Genomic DNA, 16533 nt, shown 5'->3' with positions numbered 1-16533 from the left:
GGAAGTCTAGTTCCAGGCCGGGAAGTCGAGAAGAGCCATCCTTTATGTACTTACTTCTTTCACCAAACCCAGCATTTACAAGGGGAGCTACCTGCCACTGACTTACGGACCCTTATTTGCGTTAATATGACATAACCGAGACAAGATGTGATATACGTGATACAGCAAGCCACAGGCATACATCTCATTGTGCTGAGTATTTGTGAGTAAATTACACTGGCCGTTCTCTGTAATGATGTATAGTGTGTCAGAAAGTGATGCGACCCCAGGAATGTCATGTTGTCCTAAGACATATACATACACATACATTATATTCATGTTAATACCTATATGTCTGGACACATGTGTGCATGTATGTGTGTGTGGTGTACTTTTTAAAAAGTGTGAATATCTAAGCCTAGGTGAGTGCCTGTGAATTAAATGGCTATAAATCTAGTCACTTTTATGGCAAATCGCTGACGTATTCTTTAGCAGTGAACACAGTTTTTCACATAATTTTATTATATCCTTTAAAGATAGCATTAGTGCTAATTAAATAGATCCACAGGTAAAATGAATTCTGTGGGAGTATTTTTGACATCTTTGTTTATTAAACTTGGCAGACATTAAGTTAGTATTTCATCCGAATAAACCCCCTCAGTGTGCACCACGACTTAAAATATATTCTAAAGATAAAGCACTTTGGTACTCCATGCTATCCTTATAACTTATCACCACACTGAATGCTACAGCATTTCATAAAGTTAATTTTTAAATATAAGTATGACTCTTGACCTCGACTGTGGTTTCCGTGCTCACTCTGGTTCCATCCAGGCTTTCGGTGACCTGCTATTTCCCTCCATCGGGCTCTATTGGCCACAGCACTTGGTGTTCAGATAGCACCATCTGTAATGATCCAAAGGAATGGGAAGACATGACTCATGCCCCCTCCCAACATCTGTGAGGAAGAAGCTCACAGACTCTCCAGAAGGTGACCCTGAGACCCTGTGAGCCACAGAGCAAAGGCAACAGCAGGACAGAAACTGAGTCAATCCGGCACATCCGGTGATAAGGCGGCTTTTCCCAAAGCGTGGGTCTCACACATATTGAGCGTCTAGTGCAGCCCCGGTGAGGATGCCCCCACTACACTCTCTTTGAACAGCCGGGCCCCTGAACAGCAAAGCATGGTCTCTGAATAGTCATCATTGAAGGTGGCTGAGGTGGCCAAGCGAGGCTCCATGGCTCACCCCTAACCAGACACAGCATGAGCCAGGACAAGGGTCCCACGAAGAGGAAACTGTGGAATGAACAGGCACTTTTTAACCACTCAGGTGGCCTTTAACGCACTGTCACCGTCCCGTGCATCGCTGGTCCTGTGTGCACTGCTTTTGGTATCTGCTCGATCACCCTTGTCAGCTGAACAGTCATCAGGCAGCGTGCATTCGGCAACCACCCAGAAACCAGCATTTCACCAAGTCTCCTTTCCCCACAAGTTAAAACAACAGTAGTTTAAATTATGTTGAAACTTTAATTACAGATACTTTTCCACTCAACATTTCAAAGCTGTGATTCCCTCCTTCTTTTGCATTAAGGCTGTCAGGATGGTTAAGCTGAAGCCCGTGTCTTTCCCTATATACGTATCTACACTCAAGTCTCTTCTTAGAAAAGGTGTCTTGATGACAGTCCCAAACCAACTCTGCACTGGATTCCAGGTCACTACACAGCTTCAGGGGAGGACAGGAAGCGTCCGCGGAACAGTGGCAGGAAAAGCAGGAGCCTGATTTGTCTACATGAAACTCAGAAACAGAATAATGATTCCGAGGAAGAACAGAAGAGGGCTTAGCCATCACCCTGCCCCCTCTACCAAACACACTAGCTCGACACTCTCTGCGGTCTTAAAGTGCAATTACTGTTGAGCAGGCGCCCGGGCCTGGGATCCCACTGGCCAGAGTTCAAAGCAGAAACTTCAAACAGCGCTGCTCAGGACTCAGGCTGGGAGGGAGGGGGCCGGGCAGCAGAAAAGGAGCCACAGTTCTGGGGCGTTCAAGTGCATCACAAGAAGTAGCGCCCTTTCTTTTTTGTAAAGAAAATCTGTCAATTGTAAGGAATCCTGGTTTGGAAAAATATAGCTTTTTAAAAACTTCTATCTGAGGACGTTCCAGTGCGGTAGAGTCAAAAGGCCGGCGAGCGCAGCAAGGAGCAGGGGACAAGCGCTCCGCCCGGGAGCCCAGCTCCTGTACTGGTGACCTCGGTGGTCCTCGGAGAAGTCCTCGGCTCTGGGCGCGGAGGACGCACACTGGACTAGGGGCATCTGGTAGGAGGTGGCTCTCTTCTCGGGCCTGTCTGGACTGGACCCGTCGCTGGGCCTCTGGCCGTTGAAGAGCAGATAGCGGCCACGGGCATCCTGCTCCATTTTGAAGATCTCATATTCGGTGTGAGGTAGTTTGATCCCCAGCGCCACGCAGCCGTTGGTGTGTGTCACGTCCTGCTGGACGCCCACCTGCCAGGAGCCCTCGGCCCCACACTCGTTCCCGTTGAAGACGTTGAGGAGTGAGGCCGTGGCCGCGTCCATGGGGGTGACCTTCATGTGGTTCACTGCGAAGGAGAGAGGACAGGTCGGTGACTCAGGGGGTGGGGGGCGTGGGGTGCACAAAACACTCCGGCTGCACAGCCACCTACCGGTCGCAGCCAGCACAGAAGCACCCCCAGTGCAGTGTTCAGCGTGCTGATGTGCAGGGCCATCACCCCAAACATACTGCAGGGAGACCTCACTTGGCGTATAAATGCGGAGCCCACGCTGCAGCCGACTGCCTGTCACTGTGAACTCAAACTGTCACACAGAATGTCTCCGAGGAGTTGCCCTTGGTGACACTGACTCTTTGGCATTGACACAATATTCAACACAAACTGGAATTTTGTTTTTGTGAAAAAGTTTTGAGGCTTTTCAATAGTTTTGGTGTTGAATGCCTATATTAGTTAGCAGTCTTGCAAATTCTTACTGGCCCATATATCAGGCATCTAAAATGAATTAAGCTGCAGGCAAGAAAAATATGAGTGAATACATTAAATAAAAATCCCAGCATGTACAGAGGGCTGTTTCTGAAGGACCCCAGGGGACTTTATGCGCACCACGACAGCCTCAGGGTGGAATCAGACCAAGATGCCTGTTCTCTTGGCCACATCTAGCAAAGGTCCATCCTTCCTGGAGAAAATCTTCCTTCCTAAGTGGATGATTAAGATGCCCTAGGACTTATCTGGGTTAGCAGAAATACTTCATATTAAATAGACTGAACCATGGGATGCTATCCTAGAAGGGGTCACACCCAGCATCTGGATCACCTCTCTTTTATTTGTCTGTGACATGACTGACACCATCTTAACAAGATACAGAAACGTAAAAAGAAATTCTAGAAAAAGAGGCCATGAGACCTCCCTTGCTGATCCCAGACTGGTGAATTTCACCCCTTCTGCTCCTCAGTTAGGTAATCATTACAAATCCCAAATCTCCCAGAGCTCCAGGCACAGGACAACTTTCGAGTGCATGACAAACCCAGCGCTGGAAAGGACAATGCTGAGCACCTGAGCTGTAACTAGCACCTGCTCTTTAGTGCCCACGCCAGAAAGCACACTGAATGCAGCAAGTAAGTGCAATGTATGTTATCACAGGGGCAGGTCAGAATCACCCTGAGCTGTGCACAAGCAGGAAACGTGCAGACGTGAGGCTTCACCCCTCGTCACATGCTCCCTGGCTACATCTGACACCGTGCATAGCAGTGTGGGCCCTCCCGCACTGTGGCCCACAGGCTCAGCCACCCCTGTTGGCCCCATCCTGAGCACAGGGGAACCTTGAAGGCTGATGTGAATGATGACCTTGAAGCAGAAAGGACTCCCTAATTTCTCCCCCAACATCTCTCCCAGGGGGAAAAAAAAAAAAAAGCCCTTTCCCTCAGGCTCTGCCTGGACAAAAAGTCCCCAAACCGCTCAGTTTTTCACCCACTGGGCTGTTACTGTGGGAGTCGAGGCAGGAGCCCTACCTTTGAACACAAACTCCGTGCCTCCCATGACCCTGGAGGAGTGCACTCCCCGGCTGTAGCGGCCCTTGGCGTAGATGGAGAAGGTGGGGTGCTTGCAGACAGGGTCGGAGTAGTGGTAGTAATGCCCTTCCCAGGTGTTATTGTTGTCATGGAAGATGAAGTGGCGCGTGAGGAAGAGGACCTCGGGCCGCACCTCGCAGCGCTGGCTCACCCACTCGCCGTGCAGGCCGACGGTCAGGTCAGCCTTGGGGGGCAGGAGGGGCGGGCGGTGTTCATCTGACCTGTGGATGATGCGGCAGGCGATGCAGGCGTGGTCGTGGTTCTGGGGACAAGAAACACACGCGGAGAGACCTTTGTCTTTATCACAGAGCAGCGCACATACGCTCCCTTCACATGAGGCTCACCAGTGGGATTGGGCAGGGCCCCAAGGGCACCGTCACTTGTTACCTGGGGACCCAAGAGGTACCTGGAGCTATGCCCTTGGGCACGGATGGGACTGTGGTAGGGTGTGTGTGTGTGTGTGTGCAAGTGGGGGCTGAGAAGTGCACATGTGTGTTTGGCTGACATCAGGGACTTGTCTAAATATTTCAGCTGGGATGTATACTCTCTTTAGAATCCTATCACATGTCCCAGACACTTGACTTTGGCAAGGCTAGCATCACCTCATACCCGCTGGATGGCTGCTATGAAAAAAATCTGAAAAGAACAGTGTGGACAAGGATGGGGTTGGGGGGGACTGGAACCTGTGTGCACTGCTGGTGGGAAGATAAAATGGTGCAGCGGCTGAGGAAAAGAACTCCCATACGATCCTGCAATTCCTCCTCTAGTTTATGTCCAAAGGACGCAAGGTCTTGAAGAGCCAGCTACTCATCCATGTTTCTAGCAGTGTATTCACACGGCCAAATGATGACAACAACCCGTATCCATCAACGGGTGAATGGACAAACAAGGTGTGGTCCACACATACAATGAAAGATTATTCAATCTTGAAAAAGGAAAGAAATTCTGAGCTGCAACACAGATGAACCCTGACGACATGATGCTAAGTGAAATTAGTCACCAAAGGACAAATCCCAATTGGTACGATCCCAATCCCACTTCTATGAGGGACCCACAGTGATCAAATTCAGAGACAGAAAGTAGAATCGTGGTGGCCAGGGGCTAGGGGAGGGGGGACGGGGAGTTCCTGTTTAATGGGGACACAGCTTCAGGTCAGGAAGATGAAAAAGTTGTGTGGGTGGATGGGGGAGATGGTCACACAATAGTGTGAATGTACTTAATGCCACTGAACTGGACACCTCAAACGGCTAAGATGGAAATGTTACGTGTATTTTACAATTAGATTTTTTTTCACTTTTAAAAACAATTATGAGACACACAAAACTAAAAAAAAAAAAAAAAGGACAGCCTTCCAATTGCTGGGACGACAAAGGGAGCTGTGTAGAAAAGCAGGGGTCCTTTCAAAGGGGGGCATAAAGGAGGCCTCCGCAAAGACAGTCTGCACACCTGTCATCCATTTATGTCTGCCGGCCCCCAGGTTAGAAGGTTTATAGGCTTTTAATTTGCTTCCTGCTTTATAGCTTTAAGCCATTTAATTAGTGCAAGATAGCTGCAGCTCTGTCTTTCAGGGGCTGTCTCCCTGAGTGTCCCCTTTAGAACACTCCCACGGTCCCCGGACAACGACTGGCTGTCTGGGGCTGTGGCTGAGAAACCCTCCAACAAGCAGAGGTGGCCAGAGACTGCCCACCAGCAGTGCACAAATGGGTTTGCTATCTGTAATTTGGGGATTTAGAAACATCATTTGTGGCCACTTCATTTCTGGCCATTCTAAGACAGGAGTCTCCTTCCCTGACAAGATTTGTCTCCTCAAATACCAATCTCAATTCGGCAACCTCCCAGAAAGCTTCTCGGATGGGGAAGAGGACGCTGGGAGAATAGAGGTCTTCATTCTCACTAGAGCTGCTGCATAACATCAGGGATCCAGTGCTCTTCCGTCGGAACAGGAACAGGCTCGGTGAGAGGAGGGGGTGCCGTGGTAGCGTGTGGAGTCCTGTGATGCTGTTAAGAACAATGGCACAGAGGCCTGACCTTGGCGATGGGGACCTGGCTGAATCATTTCTGTTTGTCAGCAGAGAAAAGCAAGCCACAAGCAGGGGAAGCTTGCTATCCATCAGCTGGGTCTGTGAGAATTTAGGGACAGAGTAGGAGGAAGCTGGCCCTTAGGTACTGGTCTTGCCAAATTCCCATTTTTTTATTGTGGTAAAATATACATGACATAAAACTTACCATCTTAACCATTTTAAGTGCATAGTTCAGTGGTGCTAATAAGCACATTCACACTGTTGAGCAACTGCCACCACTGTCCATTTCTAGAACTTTTTCCATCTTCCCAAACTGAAACTGTGTGCCCAATAGACACCAACTCCCCATTCTTTCAATCGAGCCCATTCTACTTTCTGTCTCTATGGAGTTGTCTACCCTAGGGACCTCGCAGAAGTGAAAGCACACTGAATCGGTCCTTTTTGTGACCAGCTTATTTCACTTAGCATAATGTCCTCAAGGTTCGTGCATGTTGTAGCCTGGGTCAGAATTTCCTCTCGTTTCAAGGCTGAATAATATTTCCATGTGTGTATGCACCACATTTTGTTTATCCATTCATCCCCTGATGAACTCTCCATTTTTTTGGCTACTGTGAAGAACGACGCTACGAGCACAGACAGGCGTACAATCTATTTCAGACCCCACTTTCAGGTCTTTCGGGCATACACTCAGAAGTGAAATTTCTGGATCATACCATAATTCGATGTTTAACTTTTGGAGGAACCACCACCATACTGTTTCCACAGCAGCTGCACCATTTTACATTCCCACCCACACTGCACAAGGGTTCTGATTTTTCCACATCCTTGCCAACAATTATTTTTTTCTCTTTTTGATAATAGCCAATGGGTATGGTGTGGTATCACACTGTGGCTCTGATTTGCATTTCCCTAATGATTGAGCATCTTTTCATGTGCTTATGGGCTACTTGTATATCTTCTCTGGAGACATGTCTATTCAAGTCCTTTGCCCATTTTTTAATAGGGTTGTTTTTCTTGTTATTGTTGAATTACCTAGTAGCCTATTATAACAACTCTTGAGCAGGCATGAAGAAACCAAGATGTCATAAACATGGGTGGGATTTTTGGCCTCTCTGTGGATACTGTCACCAAGTGGACAGTTTTAGCCACGGTTAGATAAGGGAGAAACCTGTTATATTTGACAGATTTTGAATAAATCTAATTTGTGCTCTTAATTCCCACCATCCTTGGCTTGAATAAAACTCAAAAGACCTATAGGAACAATTATGCAGAAGCAGAAATTAAGGCCTATATACTGGCTCTAAAGTTTCTTTTTTGGGGGATGCTTTTCTTAAACAGCAGCTTTTCGGGGTGCCTGGGTGGCTCAGTCAGTTAAGTGCCTGCCTTCAGCTCAGGTCATGATCCTGGAGTCCTGGAATGGAGCCCACATCAGGCTCCCTGCTCAGCAGGGTGTCTGCTTCTTCTTCTGCCTGCTTTTCCCCCTGCTTGTGCACTCTCTCTCTCTTGCTTTCTCTCAAATAAATAAAATCTTAAAAAAAATAAACAGCAGCTTTTCAAAAAGAACAAATGGGAAGAGTTTTTTGACATTAAGAATGATGTGTACTCTGAAATATCATTTGCTTTATGAAATTCCTCTCTTTTTTGGTCCATGCTCTGATACACGATTCTAAGAAGCTATCCTTTTGTGGGCTCTCCCCTTGGGCTTCTACCTCGGTCCCTCCCTGAATCTTAGAAAGGGCTACTTTAAAGTTAGAGTTTCTACACATGGAAGATCTGAAGGTTAAAGCAGAGGGACCAGAATGTGTTTCCTTGTTGCTACTCTTTACACCAACTATAAAAAGCTTTAATTCTGAAGGAGGAGGGGAGAAAAAAAGATCGCCATGTAATTTCCTAAAAGAAAACAATCAAACTCATTCTAAAAATGAAAAATCAACCTCTAACTTCGTAAGTGCTCAATGTTATAGGCAAAGAGTGGGGTTTTGCCCACTCTGCGTTCTGATTCCTGCCTGGCGCCCTGACAACACGTCAGCTACCCACATCTTGCACATACAAGCCATGTGAGTCTAAGGAAGTTCAAGTGCACCATGCCCTTAGCTTACAACCTCTCAAAGAGACCATGGGTACACTTTACAGATGAGGCCAACAAGGCACAGAGAGATAGAATAACATGGCCCAGATGATTTTACAAGCCAAGGTAGAGTCTGGAACATAATTTGGTCTTGGGGCTTGCTGAGTGCTATCCCCTGGCCCCAGCCTGGCCCTAAGGCTGAGAACAGATGTCTCCCTATCAAGGACTCTGGTCCCTAGAAAAGGTCTTCTCTGGCTGATGACTGATAGGGATTCTTCAGGCTCTCTCCTTTCCCTGCCAACATTTATTTCTGGAGAGGTGGTTCGTCAACAACATTTGCTGAGAGTATCCACTTGTTTCCAGTATCTTCCCAGAATGGAAGAAATTACTTGATATCATCTTGCCGTGAAGAGACCAACTAGAGAAGCAACATGAATGCAACATTTCTTGGGCTAAAAGTTTTGCCCGAGGAGGAGGAGAAATTGGAACAGATGATGGAAACTTCCTTTCACAGAGTTTTCTTCCATGGGATAAAAAACATATTCATGTGTCTCAGGAAGAAACCTGCCAGTGACTGAAGCCGAAAACCTTTTTTTTTTTTTTTACACTGCAATTCTCCATGCATTTGATTATATTCTGCTCCAGGTATTCCTACACATACAGCCTTCTGGGGGCCTCTCCATTTCACTGGGGAAGAACTTCGTCAAGCTCTTAGAGGTCAAGACCAGAGTACGCTCCCTTTTTCCTAGTTCCCATGACGTCTGGGGGAGCGCGGCAGGTATGATGAAGGCTCACGAGTGGCAGAGTGATTGCTAGAATGCTGTCACTGGCTATTTAACAATATGAATATAGTAGGCCAGCGGTCATCGCAAATGATGAGAGCTGACCGCCTTGTGGAATGGGCCTCTCGGGGTGCTTTTCAGATCTGGAGTTCCAGGAGTTTATGAACTTGGGCTCATTCTGATGACCTCAATGGGTCATGATGATTGCACTTTCAGGAGGAAGTGGAATAGCCTTGGTCACACCTGCTGTGTGTCTCAAACACTAGCTTTAGGAGCCGCTGAAGGTGGCTGGCCATGAAGGGACAGGGGATGAAAGGATGATGGAAGGACACAAGAACGGTGGGCTGCCAACATCTCAGGCTTCACATTTATCTCCTGACCGTTTAGTGACACAAAAGTCAACTCAACACTGCCCTGGAGTTAAAAAGGGGCACTTGGGTGGGGGTGGGGTCCCTGGGAGCAGCCCTTCATTTTCTAGAAAGAGGTTTTCTAAGAAGTTTAGAATCCAACAAGTTAGCTCACAAAGGCCTTTCCAGTTTACAAAACATTAGTAAATCACAACAAAGATAAGCTTGCTTCCACCTTGCCTGTACACACACTGTGTACAGACTCAACGGCCAGATAGGAACGGCTACGAGAGGCCAGTTCTTTAAAACAAAGGACTTTAAGAATGGTTATGGAAAAAAATTTCTGATTGATGTTTTTACTTGTTTGATTGTTTCTTCCACTCCTATCAATTTAAATTCATTTCAATAAAGTAGATTCATTTTAATAATGACATTAACTCTGCTGTAAATCCGGAAGCCCCCCGGGTCTGGCCCTCTCCCCCTCCTCCACGCTCCCCCCAATGCTGACCCAGCACCTCTGCACACTACGGGTCTGCTCCAGACTTTCTGAACAGTTGATTTCCGGCACGCCCAGGCTCTCACTCCGTCCTTGGGCTCTCTTGCCTTTTAAGGGATGAACTGTTTACCACTTATACTGTCCCTGACAACAAGTATTTCCTGGTCGGCTAACTCCTTAAATAAAGCAACCTTGCGTGTCTGTTTATCTGCTGAAATACTCTGGAATCAAGAAATATAACCAACTGTTCCTGCAAAAAAAGTGGCTGTCAGCAATCGACTGCAAGACACTTCACACTTTGGCCCAATCAGAGGTCCACGCAGGCAATCCTTTCCAGGTCAAGACCCCATCATCCAATGTGTACCATTTGCTGCTCTATAGTAAACACCCAGACCGGGCAAGCAGGGTCACACTTTTCTTTAGGATTCATCCTTGATGTAAGATGGGCTTTTTAGGTCATGACTCCTTGAACTCCCCGGTCCTCTCCCACCTCTTCCATTCCCTGTCACCTCCACAAACCTCCTTTCCCTCCAGCAGCAGAAAGAGAAGGAAGGCGAATTCTTCCACAACCACCTTCCTTTCCCAGCTCCTTCTGCCGTTAGTCCTGTGACACCCACTCACCCAGCCACCTGGGAGCCCCGCCAAGCACATGCCTGAGGCAGGGCCCCCTCCGTGTGGCAGAGCCACCTCCTGGGGCTGGGCTGAAAAATGTGCTGCCCGTGGCCACCTGGTCCACAGTCCCTTGGATGTCACAGATGTCAGAGAGTCTCAAAGTTCATCTGTATTTCTCACAGACTGTGAAAAGGCTCCGAAAAGCCAGCTTCCTCAGAAAGAAATGCTCGTTCACAGTCTAGAGATTTCTACAGAATTTAAGAGAGAAAGCACATGAGTATCACCTTCTTCATTTTCAGTGCTCAGCTACTCTTGAAAACACTTCGGTGCCTGTCTTCCTCAGATGTGCCGTGAATGCGCTGGGGCAGAATATTTGAGATGCACGGCTTGGGGAAAGTTGTCTGGTTTTAGACAACCCCTTTGATTTATGACCCTGTGGCTAAATCGGTGCAGGATTTTGGAGAAAGACCAATTCCATTTGCTTACAAGTCTGATCCTGAGGCTCTGGCATTTCCAACAACCCGGGTGATCATTTGCTTTTAATTACTATTTGATTCTACCACTGAAAGAATTCAGCTCACTAACCCTTCAACTGCACAAAAATCTAGGCAGAGGGTGATGGCTGCCCTGATGTTAAACTCAATTGAGGGAAAGCATCTTCTTTCAGGGGTATTTTATGTGGTCTTGATTTTTCGCAGTGAATAGCAGCCAATTTCATCCCGAAAGAATCCTCCCAGCACACCTGATTCTCTTCAAACGCGATATATTTGCCAAAGGACTCTGAACCTCACAGCAAAGCTGTATAAAGCTTAGAAAAACAAGTTGATTTAAAGTTTCTATTTTTACATGGTGTCGCGTTTCCAGAGGGGCTGAGACTAGTGGTTTCAAACTCAATTTAGCATTTAAACTAATTTTCAGCCAGGTCTCTATGGACCGGCAATTAGGGGAGGCAAAGAGTTCAAAGAGGCGGGTGGCAGGGGGGAGTGTGGTCTCTCCGGATGCGCTCCCAGCCCTCCTCCTTCCTCCTTCCCATTCCCAGCGGGTGAGGCGACCTGCCACTGGCCAGCGGGCAGGGAGCACCTGGGGCTCTGCCTGCGCCCAGTCTGGAAAGGCACCAATGGTGAAGCCTGCTTCTTCCTTCTCATAGCTGTCCTGGGGAAGGATCTAAAAGCTTCCTGAGGACCCGGCGGCATGCTGCGGGCCAAGACGTTCAATGCCAGGGACAACAAGAGAAGAACGGGCCCTTTCAGCTCCCAGAGCCACGCAGACCTCACTGGCCTTCGAAGGACGCCCGTGGCCATGCGGGCTGGCAGCGGAAGCGGAGGGCAGTGCACACCGGCCCTGGACGCCCGCCTGGGTCCTCCTCCCAGCCCTGCCACCAGCTCCAGCAGTGGCTGCGGCACTCTTCTGAGCCTCAGAGCCCTAGCTTCCGAAATTTATTTTAATTTTTCATGGTTACTCTGTTTGGATAATACAAGATCATGGCACAAGGTGCAAAAGGTACAAAAAAGGTATACAGTGATAAGCGTCGGTCAACTGTCCCCCAATTGTTCCCTTCCTCAGAGGCAATTGTTACGTATCCCGTGTACCCTTCCAGAAATACTGTCTTTGTAAGTTCGTCTTATTCTTCTTTCATTCTGAGTTTCACACAATGGTATCATACTCTTTATGCTATTCCCGGTCAATGTCACTGTCATTGTCATCCCTCCAGGAGACACGTGCCCAGAAGGGCTACCTACTCCATGGGTGAGGAGAAGGGAACTTCGGTGAAGGGTCCTTTCCAGATGGCAGGCACTAATCCAGTCGATTTTTATATTCTTACCACTTTACAGAAGAAAAATCAAGCCTCCCAGAGGTCAGATGACACCACCAACACACACAGCTGATGGCCACAGAAGTGGATTCCAGGATTGGATACCACCTCCAAAGTCCATATTCTCGCCAATTTATCCAGACGGTGTTAAAAAGAAAAAAAATTAAAAAATAAAAAAACCACATCTCCCACTTTTTTGTTCATAAAAATTCTAAGGTCAGCCTTACAACTATCATCCTTAGTCCTCACGCCAATGGTAACAACTCACAGTCAAGACATTTTTCCTCCAGGAACAACAAGTGTGTGCCTTTGCTCTCGCAACAGACAGGCTCTGTTCAGTGAATGGACTGACAGCAGGAGAAATGCCTCCTATAGGCCCGGGGAGGGAGTGGGAGAGAATCTTCCAGAGCTGCAGGTCTACGAATACTGATTTTACCTATCGGGCCTCCTGATGGGGTGTGCCACCAGAAGTAACAGCAGTAAGCTAAGAGTGAGGGAACGGAGCTGAGGAAAGAAAGATGTCATGGTTAATTCTTTTTTCTTTTCAGTCCTAAAACCTGCCTCCGTGGGCGTCTGCAGTTGAGGAAAAGGAATCTGAACCTGAGTGTGTGCAAAAACCCAGCCCAAGGTCAGGTGTGGATGGGAGAGTGGCCAGACTCCAGCCCAGGCAGCTCCGGGACTGCACCTGCGCTCTCCTGCAGAAATTCAGCCTCCTCCCTCGGACTGCCTCCTTCTCACTCAGATCCCTGCCTCACTGCTCCTGTCTCTTGGCTGTTCGCTGTCTATTAGTGTCTCTGCACGAGGGCAAGTGGGCACAAAAAGGACTGCGTGCTGAGCAGATCTTCCTAAAGGTTCAGGGTGGGACAGGGTTGGCGCTCTTGGCTGACATAAAGTTTCTGGATTATCTGTGGGCCAGTTTTATTCATGACATTCTTACCTCCCATTACCAGAGATAATTTGAAAGTTGGCTAGACTGTACTCAGAGGCAGCCAAATGTTCAGACGAAAAGCTCCTTTACCCCGCTGCTCTCGCACACCAGAGGTTTCAAGAGAAGTTGTTCAGCTGCAGGGTTCAGCACTGACTCTAGACAACGCTTCTGTCTGGAAGGGTCCCACGATGGGACGGGGAGCTCATGATTCCTATCTGTCCCCCCGCAAAGCACACCGTTGCCTAGATGCCACCTATGGCCCATTGTCCTCTTGATGCCTTTGTATGATGTGTGGAATGGGTGGAGCTTCAGCTCCTCTGCTCTCCCCTCTCCTGAGAAAGCCTGGGGAATCCCAGGCAGACACTGGGATGGAGGCAAGCAAGAAAGGCCACCCTCTCCCTCACTGCCCTAACTCCCCTCTTCCTCCTCCACGCACCTGGAACCTCAGGGCGGGATAAGGGGGGGCTGACTCCCGTTTGGCGCTCGGAGTCATTCTGTGAGCCCAGGGAGGGCTGGGTCTGGGGCCCAGGGCCCTCGGCCTGGCTTCGCCTCACACATGGGGACCGACCCTGGTGAGGCGCATCTAGAGGAAGCAGCCTCGGCCAAGTGGGCTTCCTCAGCAGATTTCCCACAATTATAATAAAGGCGACTTTCATTACAGGAGCTCACAATAACACAGATAAACAGAAGATAACACCGAGTGGTCTTTGGCAGGGGAAGTACTCTGGGATATCTCCACAAGTCATAAATAAGCTCAAAGGACTAAGAAAAAAAAGGATTAAAAAAATGAATAAACTATCAAATAAAAGTCAAATGGGGCCCCTCATTTAGAGTTATTTTTCTAGAGAGGATTCCACAGAAGCCAATCTGATGCCAGTGGGGGGAGGCACTGGAGAAATCTCCCTTGACCACCTCCCTGCACGCCCCTCCCTGCCTCAAGCTTCCCCAGCTTCTGCGGTGGAAGATCGTGTTACAGGCTGACACGGATTCTGAGCCCATGGGAAGGAAATGCTTTGTGAATTCCAAATATAATTACTGGACTATCATTCAAGAGAAGACCATTATAAGGTTTTAATTGTTTCCTGCCCCCCTCCGTCCTCCCTTGTGATCACAGTGACTTTACATTTCACTTACTTGAATGGAAAGAATGTGGGGTCTGCAGAAGGAGGTCTGGGTTCAAGTTCCAAAGCAGAACCTCACTACCTGGGTGACCTTGGGCAAAAGACAGCCCCTTGAGTCTCCGCTACCTCTCCTTTCTGTCTAAGAGGGTGGCAATATCTGACTCAGGGGGTCGTTGTGAAGACTGAAAGCAGTAGTGTGGGTGGGAGACAATAGGCACAGCCTACAATAGCACTGTCACGTTCCCCGTTCCCCTCAGGCACCTCTCCCTCTCCTCCAGGGTTGGGATCACTCCTGGTCCGGCATCTGTCCCAAGTGTGGTTCTAACATCTCCGAACTTCCTTTATTCTTTCCTCTCCAAATCAAAGATGTTCATGGAGTGTTAGAGCTGAGAAGAGCCTTAAGAATATTCTAGAACCACCACCCCAGGGCCCCTAGCACACCAACAAGCCTCCTGCCATCACCCATGTCATGAGGAAAACCATACCCCCTCATTGCAGAGCAAATTGGTGGCCCAGCCAGGTGTCCTGACTCTGCTGTGTGTCCCTCCGTGGGCAGCCCTCCACCACGTCCTCCATGACACTGGGTCCCTTTGGACCCCACTGCCTCCCTACGGGTTGCTTATCTTACTTAATAAAGAACAGGCCGCAGGCCCTGAGTACAGTCAGCTGCATGTGTGTGCGTGGGGGGAGGGGGTGTTACCTTGGCATTCTGCAGGGGGGGCTGGTAACTGGACGGCCGGTAAAACATCCTCTGTGAGGCGTCAGTGTGGATGTCCCCGAGGAAGAGCTCCTCCACCAGGCGGTCCAGGTTGTGCTGGAGGTACTGCTTCTCCACACGGATGAGCTGCAGCTCGTGCATGGCGAAGTTCACGGCCTTGGTGCACTCGCAGCCATTTTCTTCCCGCCACAGGTCGTAGGGCACGTCCTGCACCCAGGGGCCCCCAGGAGGCACGAAGCCCGGGCACGTGCGGTTCACCAGCTGGCTGAGCCTCTCAGCGACAGCCTCTGTGTGGCAGACGACCTGCACGTTGTGCAGCTGGTAGTCAGCCTCAGTGCCCCCGCGGATGATCCAGGAGGCCTGGCGCAGGCGCACCTTGCCCCGGATGACGAGGGTGTAGGTGGGGCTCGTGCACCGGTTGCCACCATAATAGAACTGGTAGGCCTTGAAGGTGTTATTGTGGTAGAATCTGTAGGACCTTGTGATGAACTCTGGGCCTGACCTCACTTCACAGCTGAAGGAGAAATGGGGAAGGAAGACATTTTCAAGCCCAAAGGCACTGAGGAGCAGATTCGTTACAGTGTCAAGAAATTATGGTAATAATAACAAAAGTTTATTCTGGGCCAGACGCTGTTCTGTGCCTTCATAGAAACCAAGGTATTGAATCCTTACAACAACCCAGGAGTGAAGGAGGTATTGTTTCTGTTTTACAGCTAGAGAAACCAAGGCATGAGAGATTAGGGAAAGTGCCCCCAGGCCACAGAACCAGCCAGAAAAGCCAGACCTTGAATCTGGGCAGTCTGGCTCCAGGCTGTGTTCCTATCTCTCTACTCCAGTCTTTATTCGTTCTATGAACAAGCTAAGAGCGCCCAGACCTGCCGTTCTCACTTCCACGGGGGCCTAACTACAGAGAAGCGTCCTTCCGGTGGGAAGAAGGGAGAGAGTAGTGCCGGCCTGTAAAGGAAGTCTCCTTATGCGAGCCCAAAACAGTGGGTCCCTGAGCACTTCTGTTGTATGGACCCTGTCTATAGCAGGCAGGCGTTGGGTGTCTGTCGTCCTGAAATGGAATCTAGTCTGGTGAGAAATCACTTAGGGGCAAGTGGAAATTCACCCTCCCGTCCAGTGAAAATTAATCTTCCCTCTACTGGGGAAAAGGGTCCATTAGTGAAAGCAAAGCTAACGGAACAGAAGTAAGGGTTCCTTTTGTTTGTGCTGACTGACAAAACGACAATGACAAAATGGTTTTTGGCTGTGGCTTTAAATCAATGCTAGATTTCTTGGCCAGAAATACTTGGACTAGGCCCACAGGGCTCACATGGGTGGTAGGAACTGATCACTGCCCCACCTGTGGCCAGTTCCTATCTCTGCAGCCCAGCCCACACCAGGGAAATGCTGGAGGGCTTCCTCAGCATATCCGCCGAAGAATCCGACCTCTGTAAGTGCCCACTAGAACAGAATCTCAGTTACATCATGACTTACACCCATCAGGCTTGGCCCATAACTCTGCTCAAGTCTGTGATATTATATAACAATATCAAAACTCAATATATCATA

General features: G+C 48.8%; 1 protein-coding gene across 1 annotated transcript in view; it reads right to left on the bottom strand.

Annotated features, from left to right (window-relative positions):
• Nucleotides 1–480: 480 nt before the first annotated feature.
• APCDD1 (APC down-regulated 1) overlaps nucleotides 481–16533 on the bottom strand; it is a 33972-nt gene continuing 17919 nt past the window's right edge. The window contains exons 3-5 of the mRNA XM_040632732.1: nucleotides 14962–15493; nucleotides 4014–4335; nucleotides 481–2574 (exon numbers count right to left, since the gene is read on the bottom strand). Of these exons, the coding sequence (XP_040488666.1) occupies nucleotides 2123–2574; nucleotides 4014–4335; nucleotides 14962–15493 (1306 nt within the window). The 3' untranslated portion in view covers nucleotides 481–2122. The remainder of the gene's footprint in view (nucleotides 2575–4013; nucleotides 4336–14961; nucleotides 15494–16533) is intronic.

The sequence above is a fragment of the Ursus maritimus genome, unplaced genomic scaffold (assembly GCF_017311325.1).
Source record: "Ursus maritimus isolate PB19 unplaced genomic scaffold, ASM1731132v1 scaffold_18, whole genome shotgun sequence".
Taxonomy (NCBI): Eukaryota; Metazoa; Chordata; class Mammalia; order Carnivora; family Ursidae; genus Ursus; species Ursus maritimus.
The sequence above is the reverse complement of the archived record's forward strand: the minus strand, read 5'-3'. Positions and strand labels throughout refer to the sequence as shown.